General features: G+C 42.4%; 1 protein-coding gene across 13 annotated transcripts in view; it reads left to right on the forward strand.

Annotated features, from left to right (window-relative positions):
- Positions 1 to 16: 16 nt before the first annotated feature.
- LOC125992524 (ELKS/Rab6-interacting/CAST family member 1) overlaps positions 17 to 14,816 on the forward strand; it is a 52,798-nt gene continuing 37,998 nt past the window's right edge. For 7 of the 13 annotated variants that reach the window (XR_007489662.1, XM_049761636.1, XM_049761637.1 and 4 more), the window contains exons 1-11: positions 17 to 255; positions 4,137 to 4,906; positions 4,979 to 5,056; positions 5,227 to 5,382; positions 10,606 to 10,862; positions 10,927 to 11,098; positions 12,004 to 12,078; positions 12,142 to 12,297; positions 12,416 to 12,508; positions 13,161 to 13,328; positions 13,420 to 13,587. Coding sequence is in view for 10 of the 13 variants with exons in the window: in XM_049761636.1 (XP_049617593.1) it covers positions 4,418 to 4,906; positions 4,979 to 5,056; positions 5,227 to 5,382; positions 10,606 to 10,862; positions 10,927 to 11,098; positions 12,004 to 12,078; positions 12,142 to 12,297; positions 12,416 to 12,508; positions 13,161 to 13,328; positions 13,420 to 13,587 (1,812 nt within the window). In the remaining 3 variants the exon portion in view is untranslated. The remainder of the gene's footprint in view (positions 256 to 4,136; positions 4,907 to 4,978; positions 5,057 to 5,226; positions 5,383 to 10,605; positions 10,863 to 10,926; positions 11,099 to 12,003; positions 12,079 to 12,141; positions 12,298 to 12,415; positions 12,509 to 13,160; positions 13,329 to 13,419; positions 13,588 to 14,816) is intronic. The other 6 variants (XR_007489663.1, XR_007489664.1, XM_049761642.1 and 3 more) reach the window with 1 other exon arrangement.

Here is a 14,816-nt window from a genome sequence, read left to right on the forward strand (position 1 = left end):
ACGTGCTGACGTCACGAGAGCGTCCGCGGCGCGCAGTGGGGAAGCCGCCTCGCCGCCTGTGGAGGAGCTGGCAGTGTTGGGGGGGCGAGAAGCGAGGGGTGGCCCTGGAATACGCCTTAAAACGGGTGCTAGCGAGCGGAAAGAGGGCGCAGGACGGTCTGATCACGTCGTCCAACATCCACGGGAGCTCCGAGAGCCACGCGATAATCTTGGAGCGCCTCTACGACTGTCCATCTTGGAGCTTATTTCGCAATCGTGAGTAGTGGAAGTTAGCTGTCAGTCTGAGCCCCCGAGCGTGGATGTTGTTATTTGGCGAATTTGTGCTTTTGTTCAATTCCATTTATGGATGTAGTTGTTAAAACGTGAACAGTGTGCGCACTGATCGTGCGTGTGCGTGCGCGCTACCCTTAACGGGCAGGAACATCAGCAATAACATAATTAAAATTTGATGGCTAGTGAGCCAAAGCACTTTCAGCTTGAGCAAGCGTGTTTGGGGACACTTTGGGGTTAACTTGCAGCCTTGTGACTTAGCCTAGCATGCACATTCTCATAATTTAACGGTCTACTAATTACAATCATACGTACTGTGATATTTACAATGCAGTTCTCCTCTCAATCTGCCCTGTGTTGTTCTTTAAAAAGTGATCCGATACTGCAACACCGATACCACTTTACCAGCCTGACACAACTTGGTGACGTACGAGTCTTTTCTGACTTAAGCAAAAAAAAAAAGATTGATTAACTGTGCTCAGAAATAAAATTTGGCAGAGGGTATCAGTAGTCTACAAATATAAGTATTTATACTTTATTTAAAAAAAAGGGTTGTTTCCTAACAACCGCCAACAACTTAATTGTCATTCGCTGCCTCCCACGTCACTCACCAGGCCAATTCACACATTCTAATTAAATTAACATTTACAGGTTTTATTATTTATAGTTTCTTTTTATAGATATTCAGTACCACCTCTTCATTGACACCAAATACTGGTACCGCTAGTATTTATGAGATGTAAAATGTCATTTTACATTGTGAACTAAACCTTTCTGGCACTGATAACTTGTGACACTGCCATATTATAGCGCCATCTACAGCCTAGGAGGACTTACTTGATGTCAGATTGTCTTGAAAAATGACTCGCCCACCCCTTCTACCAATTATAAACTGTCCAAATTCATCGAAATGCCCTAAAAACAGCGCCACCTATCTGCGTATCTCCACAAAGCCACACCAGAGCAAACACTGGATCCCTGTGTCCAGATAATGACACATTTGCAAACCAAATGGACTGTGAATCAGATACGGCCGCGTTGATGCAGGCTGGGGAAGTGAAATCTGCTGTCCGGTGTTGTTGTGCAACGCTCAGTGGGAGAGAAGGCGAGAATGAGAGGAAAAGGACGCTGTGATTTCCTCCCACAGCTCCATGTCTTTGCTCCTCCTACAGGAACACTGAGCCAGAGAACCTGCTTCCTCCCGCAGATTACTGTAAACACTCTCTGCTGTCCTCTGCTTGAATGATTGAACTGGAGAAAGGCTATTTTTTTTTTTTTTAAACCTCCATTCTCCTTAGCGGCCCTTGACAAATGGAGTCTCGGCGCTCAGTTTTAACCTCCACGCTCACCTTTCTTGCACCTTGTTTGGTATTTATCACACACTTTGATTGCTTTGCCAGGCGGGATGGGGGGGGCAGCGGGATTTATTGGTGTCCAGACCGTGTTTCACCTCACCTTTATTTAGCCTGGCAACTTCTCACTGCACTTCACTTTTAAGCCTGTGGGAAAGTAAAGGTCCCATTTTATGTTAATTGACTGTTCATCTTTTCATTTAATGTGTTTTTTCTACATAGCCCCCATTAATTAATTTATCTCTGGTTGGTGTTGGGTGAGATTAGCAGAAAATGTCATCGGGAAAACACAGTGGAATTGGACTTTGTGTGTTTGCGTATTGTGTCGCGTGATTGACGGAGGCGTGTTTGCCATATAAATAGAAACGTGCTCAACACCTCGGGAATGCTGGGGGGAAGACAGGAAGGGAATGCAGAGAAAGTGGAAGCATCGGGGAGACGACATCATCCTCGCACTTGGCATTCAACCCCCTGAGACTCCTCATGGGCCAGTTTGATGTTCTAAGAGTTTGAGGTCTGCAGAGGAAAGCATAGCAGCAGATTTAATTGGGATTAAATAGGTTTATTAAGAAAATTGCCTTTCTTAGGTTAGTGCTAGTTTTAAATCCTTGCCTTGTTTTGACACACATAATTAATCCGTTTTACGTCATTTTAATTTAAAAATATTTCCAAAATTCATGACATGGGCGCTACTATTTTTGTCATTCCATATATTCACGGGTTTCCCCAAATTGAAATAAAAAACATCATTTAATTAATATAATATAATATAATATAATATAATATAATATAATATTCAAATTATTTACACTCCATAATAATATAATATAATATAATATAATATAATATAATATAATATAATATAATATAATATAATATAATATAATATAATATGTAATATAATAAAAATGATCAAATTTAAATTATTTTCACCCCATAATTCCCCCATATAATATAATATAATATAATATAATATAATATAATATAATAAAAAAAGTAAATTATTCAAATTATTTACACTCCATTATAATATAATATAATATAATATAATATAATATAATATAATATAATATAATATAATATAATATAATAAAAATTATCAAATTTAAATTATTTTCACGCCATAATTCCCCCATTCGTTACGCATTCACGTTTTTCCTATTTGAATTTCAAAGCATTCAGCTCATTCAAATCAAAAGGCAAAAAATGTCCAAGAACAAAAATACCAAACTCTTGCCAAGTGACAGCCAGAAAAGCAGATTCCAGACTTTTGATTTCCTCATGCTGTTTAAGTGTTGAGTCACCGAGTAAAGTTGAGCAAGACCCTGATATATCTGTTCGCCTCTATTTCGGACTCTTGGCTTTCAAGAATGCCACTGCAGGCTCCTTCGCCGCAAAGCTACTGCAGCGACTGGAAAATAGAATTAAAGCGTGTCGTTTTTGCCCACGACTACATGCATTTCAACGTGTTACGTTTCAATTGCATGTGCATGAAGAAAATCCCGACATTGCACATTTGAAAGAATTTAGTCAGTCTGGGAGTGTTTTGCAGATGTTTCACTTGGCAGCGGCGCGTTGGTTCCTCACATGATTGCCTCGCCTGGAGCAGATGTGTCTCGGGCATTTTGCTCAATCTTATGATGCATCACAGGTTTTGTGTCCAAATGTGGTGCTGAAACTTCTCCTTTGTCTCAGAAATTATGTCTGATGTGTTTGTTATTCCTAACATGACCACTGAGCTGTTCACGTATGTACATATGTCAACTTGATACCTTCGTCTGAGTGCTTTCGCTCGATTGGTCGAGTACATGACTGTGTGTGTACGCCAGGTGTGTGTTGGCAGCCCCGAGGGGGGATGCGGCGCAGATGGTTTTCCTCGTTTCTGCGGACTGACGGGCTGCGAGTTTGCAGGGCGTCGGCCAAAGATCAGTGCAGTTGGAAGTGTGCGTTGCTCACACTGCTGCAGGGCTGTGGAATTTGACATAGAGGCCAACTCATGGCTGCCAACGTGGACTGAAGATGAAATCCATCCAATCAGCCAACTAAGCATTATTGTGTTTAGAAAAATATCGTCGTTATAAATAAGGAAAACTAACAAAATAAGGAATAATATTTATTATATTTTTTTATCTTATTTATTGTATTTTTTATATTTATTTATTTTATCTAATTTATGTAAGATATTGGAATTTTAAGGTTGCGACGAGTCATCAGAGCTAGCTCAATTTTCATTGGCCGGCACCAATTTTTAAAAATTTTATTTATTTAATTTTCTATATTTATTTATTTATTTATTTTAATTTATGTAAGCTATTGGAATTTTAAGGTTGCGACGATTCATCGGCGCTAGCTTGATTTTCATTGGCCGGCACACACGGCACTCACCGGGAAGTCGTAGAGACAACAGAAAACGATGTGGTCAAAACTACCTGCGCTTCACAAGCATTTAATATATTTTAATCATCATTTGATATTTTTAATCCTCACTCAGATCTTCTCCGCCTCCTCCTCTAGGTGACTCAGTGATTGCCGCCTTTGTGGTGTACGCTGCCTCCGTGTGGATTACAGTGATCACAGGGTTCTCAGCTCTGCATCACGAGGTCACCAAGAACTCCAACGGAAGATAACAAACAGGAATCGATTTGTTCTCTTTGTCCATTATTTTTTTTGGGACATTGCAAATGTTCCCGTGACTAATGTTTTCATCAGGACACAAGTTGCCTCCTTGGGTTATTATTTCATTCCTATCTGGCACTCTCAGTCTTTAATTTAAACGCCGCTCAGATTTCCTCATCATGTATGGAAGTTCTCGGTCCGTCTCCAAACTGGATGCGGTAGGATCCAACGGGTCAGGTAGTCCCGGCCGCTCCCCCCGTCTACCCCGCTCCCCTCGTTTGGCTCACCGGCGAAATGGCAGCAGCAGCAGCAGCTCCACCGGCGGACTCACCGGTTCCGGAAAAACCTTATCCATGGAGAATATCCAGTCGCTCAATGCCGCCTACGCCACAGGAGGGCCGATGTATTTCACAGACGGGACCGAAGACCCGGTGGGACTCGGGAGCCTGGGGAGTGGGCTGAACCCCTCCCTGCCTAAAAGTACCATGACGCTTGGGAGGGCCGGGGCGAGGGTACCCTATGGAGTTCGGACCGCCTTTGTGGGGAGCAGCCCTAATATTAACGCTGGAGGAGCTGGTGGGGTCATGTCCAGTGACTCCATAGCCTTTGGCGGGGACGTGCCAAGTCAACCCACGCAGGCGTCCACTGTGCCCCACTCCATGAGACAGGTCAGGCTTTTCCTCTCTACCTTCTCCACAAATTGGAGAGTCGTGTGCAAAACTCTAAGCTGTGCTTTGTAGGTGCGGGAGGGGGCCATGACAGACCTGCAGAGCCAACTGAGAGAAGTGCTGAGAGAAAATGAACTTCTGCGTAGAGATGTAAGGCCATTTGTTGACACATGTACACAAAATGTCAAATAACTGCATCAGATTTTTTATTCTAGTTCATTTTTATTTTGTATTGACTTTTGGATATTACTTTAAATATGTAAAAAGACTTGTTTGACATTCTACGCAACGCATGTGAAAGTCAAAATCTTGTATTTTAGTTGGATGCGAAGGAGTCCAAATTGAGCTCATCCATGAACTCCATCAAGACTTTCTGGAGTCCAGAGCTGAAGAAAGAGCGTGCGCTGAGGAAGGACGAAGCCACCAAGATGACGGTGTGGAAGGAACAATACAGGGTGGTGCAGGAGGAAACGCAGGTACCAATAAATATTTTAATTTGAGTAATGTCTACTGCTGTAGTCTCAGGCAGCTCACAGTGACATTTAAGATTTTTTTTTTTCTCGATAAAAGTAAAGACTAACTTTTTGACTGACAATTTAATTTAATTTAAAAAAATATATAGTATGCCAAAACACTTTATTGTTTTTGGCAGGCTGAAACGGATTAATCCCATTCCCATTCATTTCAATGGGGAAAGATGATTTGAGATGTGAATTTTTTCAGTCGAAAGCATTGTTACAGAACAAATAAAAATGACATCTTAAGCCGTAAAAGGCAAGCGATGAGTCGTTGAGGGTTGAACGAGTACAAAGCAGCGGCTGATTAGTTGCTGTCAAAGGAGCACACGCCTTCCTAATAGATAGTGTATTTGGGGAATACACGTTACGACACGAAAGCGTCTTCTACTTTTCACTTTCATTCTTCCCCTCACACCCGTTTAACCCCTGAGCTACCTTTTCATTATTATATCATCTTGGATCTTCCACCTTCATCCCTCCATCCCCCCCAGCCTTCTATTTCAGTCATCCCACGGTGAGTCAGCTCAGCTTCCCTCGCTTTCCTCGCCGCCCGATCGCCCCGTTAGAAATTAAGTGGCATGAGTAATTTATGGCTATATGTTCCCCTGTGACAGACGCGCGTTCTCAGGCATGCCGAGCCACGCCCCCCCCCCCACACACACACACCATTTAGGAATGTTCACCTCAGCTCCACCCTCCCATGCTTCCTTCCTTCCTACCTCCATCGCGTCCTCTTCTCTTGCCTGCAAACCAAAATAGGCTAACCGTCATTCTTATCCACGGTGACAAGGATGCTGTGTAAACAACAGTGTCGCCATGGCGACCGGCTCCCGCTTTACACAACAAGTATATATTGATGGAGATTCTAACCACTAAGAAGCTAGAAACATTTTTTTTTTCATCTCAGGGTTCAATTTTTCCACTCACTGCCTTACTGTTCCAGTCGTGTGATTAGTTTTGATAGCTGCAGGAGGAAAAAAAAAAAAGGGGAAGCGCAGGGAAGAAAAAAAAGGAATGCATGGAATGCTGGCTTCTTTCTCTCTTTTTAATTTAATTCTCCGCCTGTGAGTTCTCCCCGCAGCTCACGCTCCTATGCTAGCTATCATTTTTCCTTGCACCAGTCGTGAACCAAACAATAACTGCACTGTCCGCGGGGCTGCTAAACACTACCGGCTGTACTCGGAGGGCCGTGACGTCAAAGTCGGAGTGTGTGCCAGTGGAGACGAAAAAAAAAACAAGGGGTCTCACGCATGTTGTTTTGCATGCTATTTTTTTGTATCTTTCTGCTGTCTTTTGTTTATAAGAGTGTGTGTGCCCGCTGTGTTTATTTGTGTGTCTGTGTCACTCTGTGTTAGCTAGCGTGGTTCTGTAAACCACAATTGAGCTTCTTGTGTAGAATCTGGAGAGATACACAAGGATTAATCATTCTTGAAATCAGAATTCACATTTAATACCTAAATACAAAATTCATCGATTAATCGACAACTAGTTTATTATCAATTTAATCGAGTAATCGTTTTGAGACATTGTTTAACCTAAAATGGTCAAAATTTCAGGCTGGCAACTATTTATTCTCGGATTTTTACTTTTTTTGGGAGTCGTTCATGAAAGTTGGCAGATTTTTTTTTTTTTTTATCATTTTGAAAAAATGTAATTGTATCCAATTATTCGATGGAATAATCGATTCTAAAACTATTCAGTAGTGACAGCCCTACTGGATACTTTGAATATATGACGGATTAAGATTTGTATAAAAGAGACAAAACAGAGGGAAAGTATTTTTTGAAAGCACCACGGCAGAGACCACTTGGCTTGCTGACTCATTAAAGGTTTATAATCTCCTGCTCAGCACTTAATGTTATTACATTTGGCTTTGAATCGAGTATTTTCTAATTTCATTAACGCAAAGCCAGTGTCAAGACGCTACTTCCAACAGAATTCGGCCACTGGACAAATTAAATGTTCTGTGCCAATAAAAAAAAAAAAAAAAAAGGTGGTGAGGAATGGAAAACGGGGGTGGTGAGATGGATGCATTGGAAATAAAAAGTGACCTGAGGGCAGTGTTGTGCAAAGAAAGAGTGAGAAATGGATCAGGAGGGCAATGAAGAAATAATTGACGAGAGTGTAAATGTTATGCATTAAAAATGAATGCTGGGCATGCACCAAAAAAAGATCTCATTGATGTTAGGTCAATGTTTTCTTTATGACCCATGCAATGTAGCCAAAAATATACTCAAGTAAATCTACTGTTACATTATGACTCAAGTGAATGTAAAAAACAGTCTTCAAAATAATCCCATGAGTGTTAGTAACAATTCACTAATAGTAAGTTTTTAGTCTGTTCAAAAATATCAAGTAGGAAGATGGAAATTTTACTCTTCAGGGTTTTTTTTGTGTTTTTTTAATGATAAAAGCATTAATTTCTAAAAAAAAATATATAATTTTAACAAATTTGTTAAAAAAAAAAAATGAATTAATTTAACAATCACTATTATGAATTTCAAATTAATGAGCCAAAGAGCATACAGTAAAAAAAATAAAGGTATTAGGTACTGACGTACACCTAAGAGTGCAAATAATACACAAAAAATAAATAATAAATCCAAAGTATGAATAATAATTTCATTAGTTACCATGCATGCTGCAAGTGTAACGACGTGCTGACTCAGCACCTCTTCAAAAGTCCTTTCTTCGAGGCACGTCTGCCTTTGAGCCCCATGGCAAGTTCTCAAAACAAAAAAAGTCGGTCATCAGTTTGTCATCACTCACTCGGCTTGGCCTCTGTGCACCACACTGTTTTTGTCAACCTATGACTCATTATTCCCAGATTTTTTTTTTTTTTTAGTTTTTGACAAGTCCTTAAAACGGAGCGTGTCGACTGTGTGTGTTTTTCACACATGAACGCTCATACCTAACAGATGGTCCTCAAACCCGCATGTTTATTTAGGAAGGATGGAGAGAGCGAGGGAGGTAAATAGGTAGAGGGATGGGCAGGGGAGAAGAGAGCAGATGGGAAGATGGAACAATCGCAGGGGGAAAAAAAAAACGCTGAGTCTTTTTCAACTTTTCCAACAGCAACTCTGTTTTCCTACTCCTCCTCTCACTTTCTCCTCGCGAGGTTGCTGTGTTTGCATGTCGAGGGCCTCGCGGTCGTCACGGTTCTCCTTATAAGGAGCGACTCTGGACAGGAATGAAGCCGGTGCGAAGGCATTCCCACTTTTTATTTTTTCTTCCCCTCACTCTGCATCTTGGCGTGATTTGAAAGTGCTCATGTTAAATCCATGTGACAGCTGGCTGCACTCCGAACACTTTTCCTTGCCCGTGATGCCGCCACTGACCCTCATGCTGCATCTCAATGTGACTGATTAGGGTCAACATTGCACCGTAGGCGCACTTTGGATGTTTCGGATTCACTATTTAGTTGTTTTGACTCTCATCCATACATATTCATCGTCACGCGGATTTGCCACGCACGCAAAAACGGAGAATATAGTACTTAAAAGGAGGGATTATCTTGTCATTTGTCCATCTTTAGATCCTCTTAGAGCGTGCGAGTGGGCGATCTCGTTGAACCGCTCTCGGCTATTTTGCACACAACCACACTTACGTGCGGGTTCAAACGAGTGTTCATATATGTTTGCGAGGGAGGGAGGGGCGGGGTCGGGGGAGCATGACTCAGCCGGTGAGCGAGGGATGAGACGGAGGAGGAACAGCGAAGAGATGTTGAAGGACAGATGAGCAGTAGCTGGAGGGTACGAAGAGGCGGGTTGGGATGAAATGTCACAGTTTTCGCGCCTCTCGTGTTTTTTTTTTTTTTTTGTTTTTTTTTGTCCTTAATTCCTTCATTCCATTAGAATGCAAGATTTAAAAAATTAACATCTGCTATTTACAAGATTTTTTTTATTGCTATTGTTAAGAAGATATTTCACCAAAACAAAAATATTTTGCAATAGTATGTTCAACATTGTTTTTCTGAAATTCAAACTGTGAAAGGGTTAGAAATATTAGTAAGTCAGATTTTGGCCAATGAGAGCAAAGTGACGTCAGAACCACCATTTTGCCGGCTAAATCAAAAATTGAGTTAGCCTGGTTTGTTAAATATTTCTCAATATGAAGTGCAAGTGTGTCAGTGTGTCGCTGTAAATGTGTGCGGAGTCATTTCCTCCAGTTAAACTACTTTTGAAAATAATTTAGTTTGATTCTGCCCACGTGTAGGCCATACGTGGGCACTCACTTAGCCGCTAGCTGATAGCCACTAGCTGCTAGCCGCTAGTTGCTAACGCTGTCGAACAGCTGACTCCTACGTGGATTCAGGAGAGGTTTAATGGGTTCAAAGTGTACTAAAGATGAATCAGCAGAAGAAAAATGTGTTTTCTGACCCTTGCTCTTTTTTTCTCTAGCATTAAAAACACACTGCACACTTCACATCTAATCTGTTGTATTCCCATTAGTGTTTTTAAATGCTTCCTAATGGATGCCTCAATTATTTCCCTCTCCTGCGTCTCCTCCTCTCTCTCAAGTGGTCTGGCATTTCTCAACCGCACATTCCAGCTGCGTATCCCGGTGGGAGATCCGGTCTGGCACAAACACGTGGACTGTGTGTGCGTTCTCATCATCCGAGTCCCTCGTATGAATCCATCTGAAGTTGGCACCAAACTTGGCGACAAATTCTGCATTCGTGCAGGGACTGTTTGTTTACCCCGTGCTACTCCGATGCGGTTTTGTATGCTTGACGGGAGCGATCGTGCGGTCGTCCGTGCCTGTGCCGTTAATTTATTCTGGAATCGTGCGGCATCTTTTCCGAGCATATATTTCGTCCAACAAATATGAACGTGCGTGCCGCTGAATGCAAGCAAAAGTGTTTCTTTTCGTAATTATGGTTTTGTTGGTTATTGATCCTCGTGGAACAACCACTGATTCCATCTCATGCATTATTTAGCTGTTCAATGCATTGCCAATGACAGTGATGAATTGCACTTACCTTTGATAAATTAGTTTTTTGGGGGGCATTGAAAACCCAAATGTTAATTTGGTATTGTATTTTTTGGACTATAAGGCGCACTGTCGAAAGGCTAAAAAAGTATGGTAGCCATCTTTATAATTTATTACATGGCGGTACCTAGTCATGAAAGTAGTTTTTAAAACCAAATTACATAACATTCTCTTTTCTGTGTCTACCAGCATCTCCAATGCACCATCCAGGCCTTGCAAGACGAGCTCCGAATCCAGCGCGATCTCAACCAGCTGTTCCAGTCCGATTACTCCGATACGGGCCGTCTGGGATGCCAGGCCATCTCTCCGCAAGAAATGACGGAGGAGAACTTCCTGCGTCTCCATGGCGAATACGAGCGTCAGGTCAAGGAGCTTTTCCTCTTGAGGAAGACCGTGGAAGAGATGGAGCTGAGGATCGACACTCAGAAGCACACTTTAAATGCCAGGTAGGATTAACGGGATACTCGGAATGTTTGATACCAAGTCTAAGTCAATTCTCTTTGGCCACAGGGACGAGTCCATCAAGAAGCTTCTGGAAATGTTGCAGAGCAAAGGCCTCTCGTCCCGCGCCACCGAGGAGGACCACGAGCGGACGAGGCGACTGGCTGACGCGGAGATGACAATTCACCAACTGGAGGGCTTCCTGGAACAGAAGGACAAGGAGATGCTGCTACTTCGAGAGGTGCGTGTGCTTAGTCGCCATTTAGCAGAGGAGGAATTTTTTTGGTGCGTTATCGGCATTATATTAAAACGTCAAGCGGCTTCTTTAATGCAACAACTCCCCCTAGTGGCGAACTATTGTTAGTGACAGTCAAAGCTATATAGTACTTAAAGCAGTCTCAATCGACCGTGACCTACATTTTATATTTCCCTGTGTGTGTGTGCACATTGCCCCGAGTCATGTCAGCTTCCATTGCATTCACATGTGTGTGTTTGTCATGTTGATAGCGTGCCCTTGAGTGTATTTTCTTCCAAAGAGAAGCAGTGATGCGGATATTCCTCCTCACTCCTTTTGTGCCCTCCCGCTCTGGTTTTCTTTCCTCTTTTCTTCTTTTTGTGCCTCGGCATGCCAACCCCTCAAATCGCACTTCATTTTGCCTTACGAGATTGGATGAGGTAACAGCTGGAAAGGGAGCAGGGAAAATAATTCTGCGTTTCGGTAGAGCGCCTCATGGTTTGAATCCGCCAAGAGTTCAATTTATGGTTGATTTTTTTAAAGTTTTGCCGATGTGGGATGATCGGATCGACCCGTGGAGGCTCAGAGCCAGCGCCTCAGCGAGGGGGAAACTCGGATACTCCTCGGCCCCCATCACTCCCTCATTTCCCGCCTCCCCCTCCATCCCGCCTCCCTTTCATGTGTCTCCCCCCTTCCAGCCGTCACACTCTTTCGCCGTCCCTACCTTGCCTCATCTCCGTTCCTCTCCCTCCTTCCCCGTGCCTTCCCCACCTTCTCGTCGCCACTATCCCGTCATCCTCGCCTCTTCCTGCCCTCCTCGTCACCTCCGACCTTCCCCTCCCTCGCCCCGTCTCTCGCTCCACCCCCGTTCGCCGTCGTCCCCTGACACCCGCGTCCTTTTTGTCCCTCAGGAGCTGCACAGGAGGTACGAAGCAGCTCCTGAATCCACCAAGACCAAGGCCCTGCAGACTGTCATCGAAATGAAGGTAAATCTAAAAAAAAAAAAAAAGGCCCACCCCTACTTCATCAACACATTCTTTTGCCGCCAGGATGCCAAAATCAGCTCGCTGGAGCGTGCCATGAGGGAGCTGGAGGAGGAGGTGAACATGCTCAAGTCCAACGGAGCGCTCAGCAGCGAAGAGCGAGAGGAGGAGATCAAGCAGATGGAGGTGTACCGATCCCACTCCAAGTTTATGAAGAATAAGGTAACTCATTTCAAGAACTAACGCACCAAAGTGACGTCACATAAACAAACGCGAGAAGGTCGCTCCCTCGGGGTGTCTCGGGGTGCCACAGTCTACTTTCCCCCCCTCCCCTCGCCAGGTTGATCAGCTGAAGGAAGAGTTAGGTCACAGCCAATCAGAGAAGGAGGAGCTAAAGGAGCGGGCCAATGAGCTGCAGCGCGAGGCGTCCGCAGTAAGAGACGCACCTCCGTCTGATGGCTGTTGCTCGTTCGCTTTGCCTCTCGCGCCGCTTTTGCCACTTCATTCGTAGAGCCATCACGAGTGTGACTGATTTGTCAAAATCTAACCTGCATGACACTTCTTTCGAGCTTAGTTAGGCTTGTTTCAAATGCTTACTAATTCTGCGGATAATAGTTAATAGTTAATGTGTGCTAGTTAGTTTTAGTTTCTATAGCTGGTTTGTTCGTTTTTAGTCGGGATGTTTGATACCACGTTTTTTTCAGACGGATGCCATTACATTATTTTGATGTATGAAATACTATTGAACGCAACAACAACAAAATTGGAGAAAATAATTTTCTGAAGTAGATGTGTACTATAGCGCCACCTACTGCTGAGGAGGACCTATTCGATGGCTGGTATTGACAGACTTCACAAATACCTTGGTATCGGTACCGATACCTGGTATCGATACTCACCCATCTGTAGTTTTTATTTTTTCAATTTATTTTTACTTGAGTTTATATTGGCTTTAGTGTAAGTTTTATTGTTAATAAAGTAAACGACATTTCTGAAATGACTGTTTTACCTTCCTTGGTTATAATTTTTCCAAAAGTTTATCTTTTAACCCTTTTTGTCTTGTTTTATTTATTTTTTTTGCACAGATGGATCAGGTCAAGCAGGACCTGAATCGTAAGGACAGCGAACTGTTGGCTCTCCGTACCAAGCTGGACACTCTGAACAACCAGTTTTCTGACAGCAAGCAACACGTGGATGTCCTCAAGGAGTCGCTCACTGCCAAGGAGCAGAGGGCTGCTATATTACAAACTGAGGTATAGATGATCTCCTATATATAAAAAAAAAAAAACAACATAAGATCAATTAAATGTGATTAAGTTGACGTTCGCAATGTGACGTTTACAGGTGGACGCCCTGCGCATTCGCCTGGAGGAGAAAGAGTCACTTCTGTCTAAAAAGAGTCAGCAGATATCAGAGATCTCGGACGAGAAGAGCACGCAGAACGGAGAAATAAGTGACCTGAAAGACATGCTGGATGTCAAGGAGCGCAAGGTCGTCGTGCTGCAGAAGAAGGTTGGCGGCCGTTGTTGGCATCATTTTGGGTTTACTAAATTGGCAATTTTGTTGTCTATTACTAAATTTAAGTAATTTTGATGTAAATGACTAAAATTAATTGCTCAAATTATAAATTTTAGTAATATGTAAATTTTAATCATTTAATAATTTATCATTTAACAACGCTAAAGTTAGAATTAGCTTTACAAACAAGTAATTTAAAAATGAATCACAAATTCTCAAATCTCTTTTAGGTCATATTGAAAGTCTCGAATTATTGAGCTTTTTCATGAAGTATGAATTTTTGCCCTAAACATTAGTTGTTAGTATTTTAACTACAAATCATTTAGTTTTGGAAAAAATGCATCATCAATAATACATATTGCCAACGTAAAACAGTGGATTGACATTTATTTTAATTCTAATTTACTGTGGGATTCATTAAATTAATTTGACTGTAATTTTGAATCACAACCAGTAGATGGCGCTGTGATACAAGATATTGCAAAAGCTGCAATGCTCCCAGGTCACAAGATTAAAAGTGTTATCTGGCAAGAAATAGCTGTCTGACTAAATTGACGAGCTCCATACGTGCCGAAAAACAATATGCAACCATTTAATTTATTAAAAGGTACATACATCATTTCTAATTGTCAACATTAATAGCGTAGCCTAATGGTCATTGTTTTCAAGTCTCCCATAGACAGATGGAAGGACATAATTACCAATCAAGCAGACAGCTCTGAAGCAAGACAGAGGGGAGGAGAGAGGGAGAGAGCAAGCGTGAGTGCGTTTGAAATCTAGATGAATACTAATCAGCTGCCCTCGTTCAATAAAAGATGACCTCCGTCGTCTTCAAATGGAATACAGTCAAACGTCTGAGTGGTCGCGTCTTTCACAGCTTGTTTTGGCAATTTGCGAAGGCCCAAATAGATCCGTAGGCTTCTTATTGCGGCGAAGGATAAAATGGGGTACCCCGTCGACAATTTTGTCTGCTGTTACCCATCCAGCGCTTGTCAGTCTCAAGAAGTGCTGAGGGGATCAAAGACTTGCGGCTTTTCAGTGTCAAGCGTGTGTGTGTGTGTGTGTATGTGTGTGAGGAGAGCGAGCTGTCAGTCAAGCTGTCAAGTGAACAGTTGATTAATGAGGTGCTGGAGATGTTTTACTGCACGCACAAATCCGCACTATGAACGTGGGAGGTTTTTTTTTCGATAATATGACATTAATTTTTATGATTCAAAAGGATC

The sequence above is a fragment of the Syngnathus scovelli genome, chromosome 22 (assembly GCF_024217435.2).
Source record: "Syngnathus scovelli strain Florida chromosome 22, RoL_Ssco_1.2, whole genome shotgun sequence".
Classification (NCBI taxonomy): Eukaryota; Metazoa; Chordata; class Actinopteri; order Syngnathiformes; family Syngnathidae; genus Syngnathus; species Syngnathus scovelli.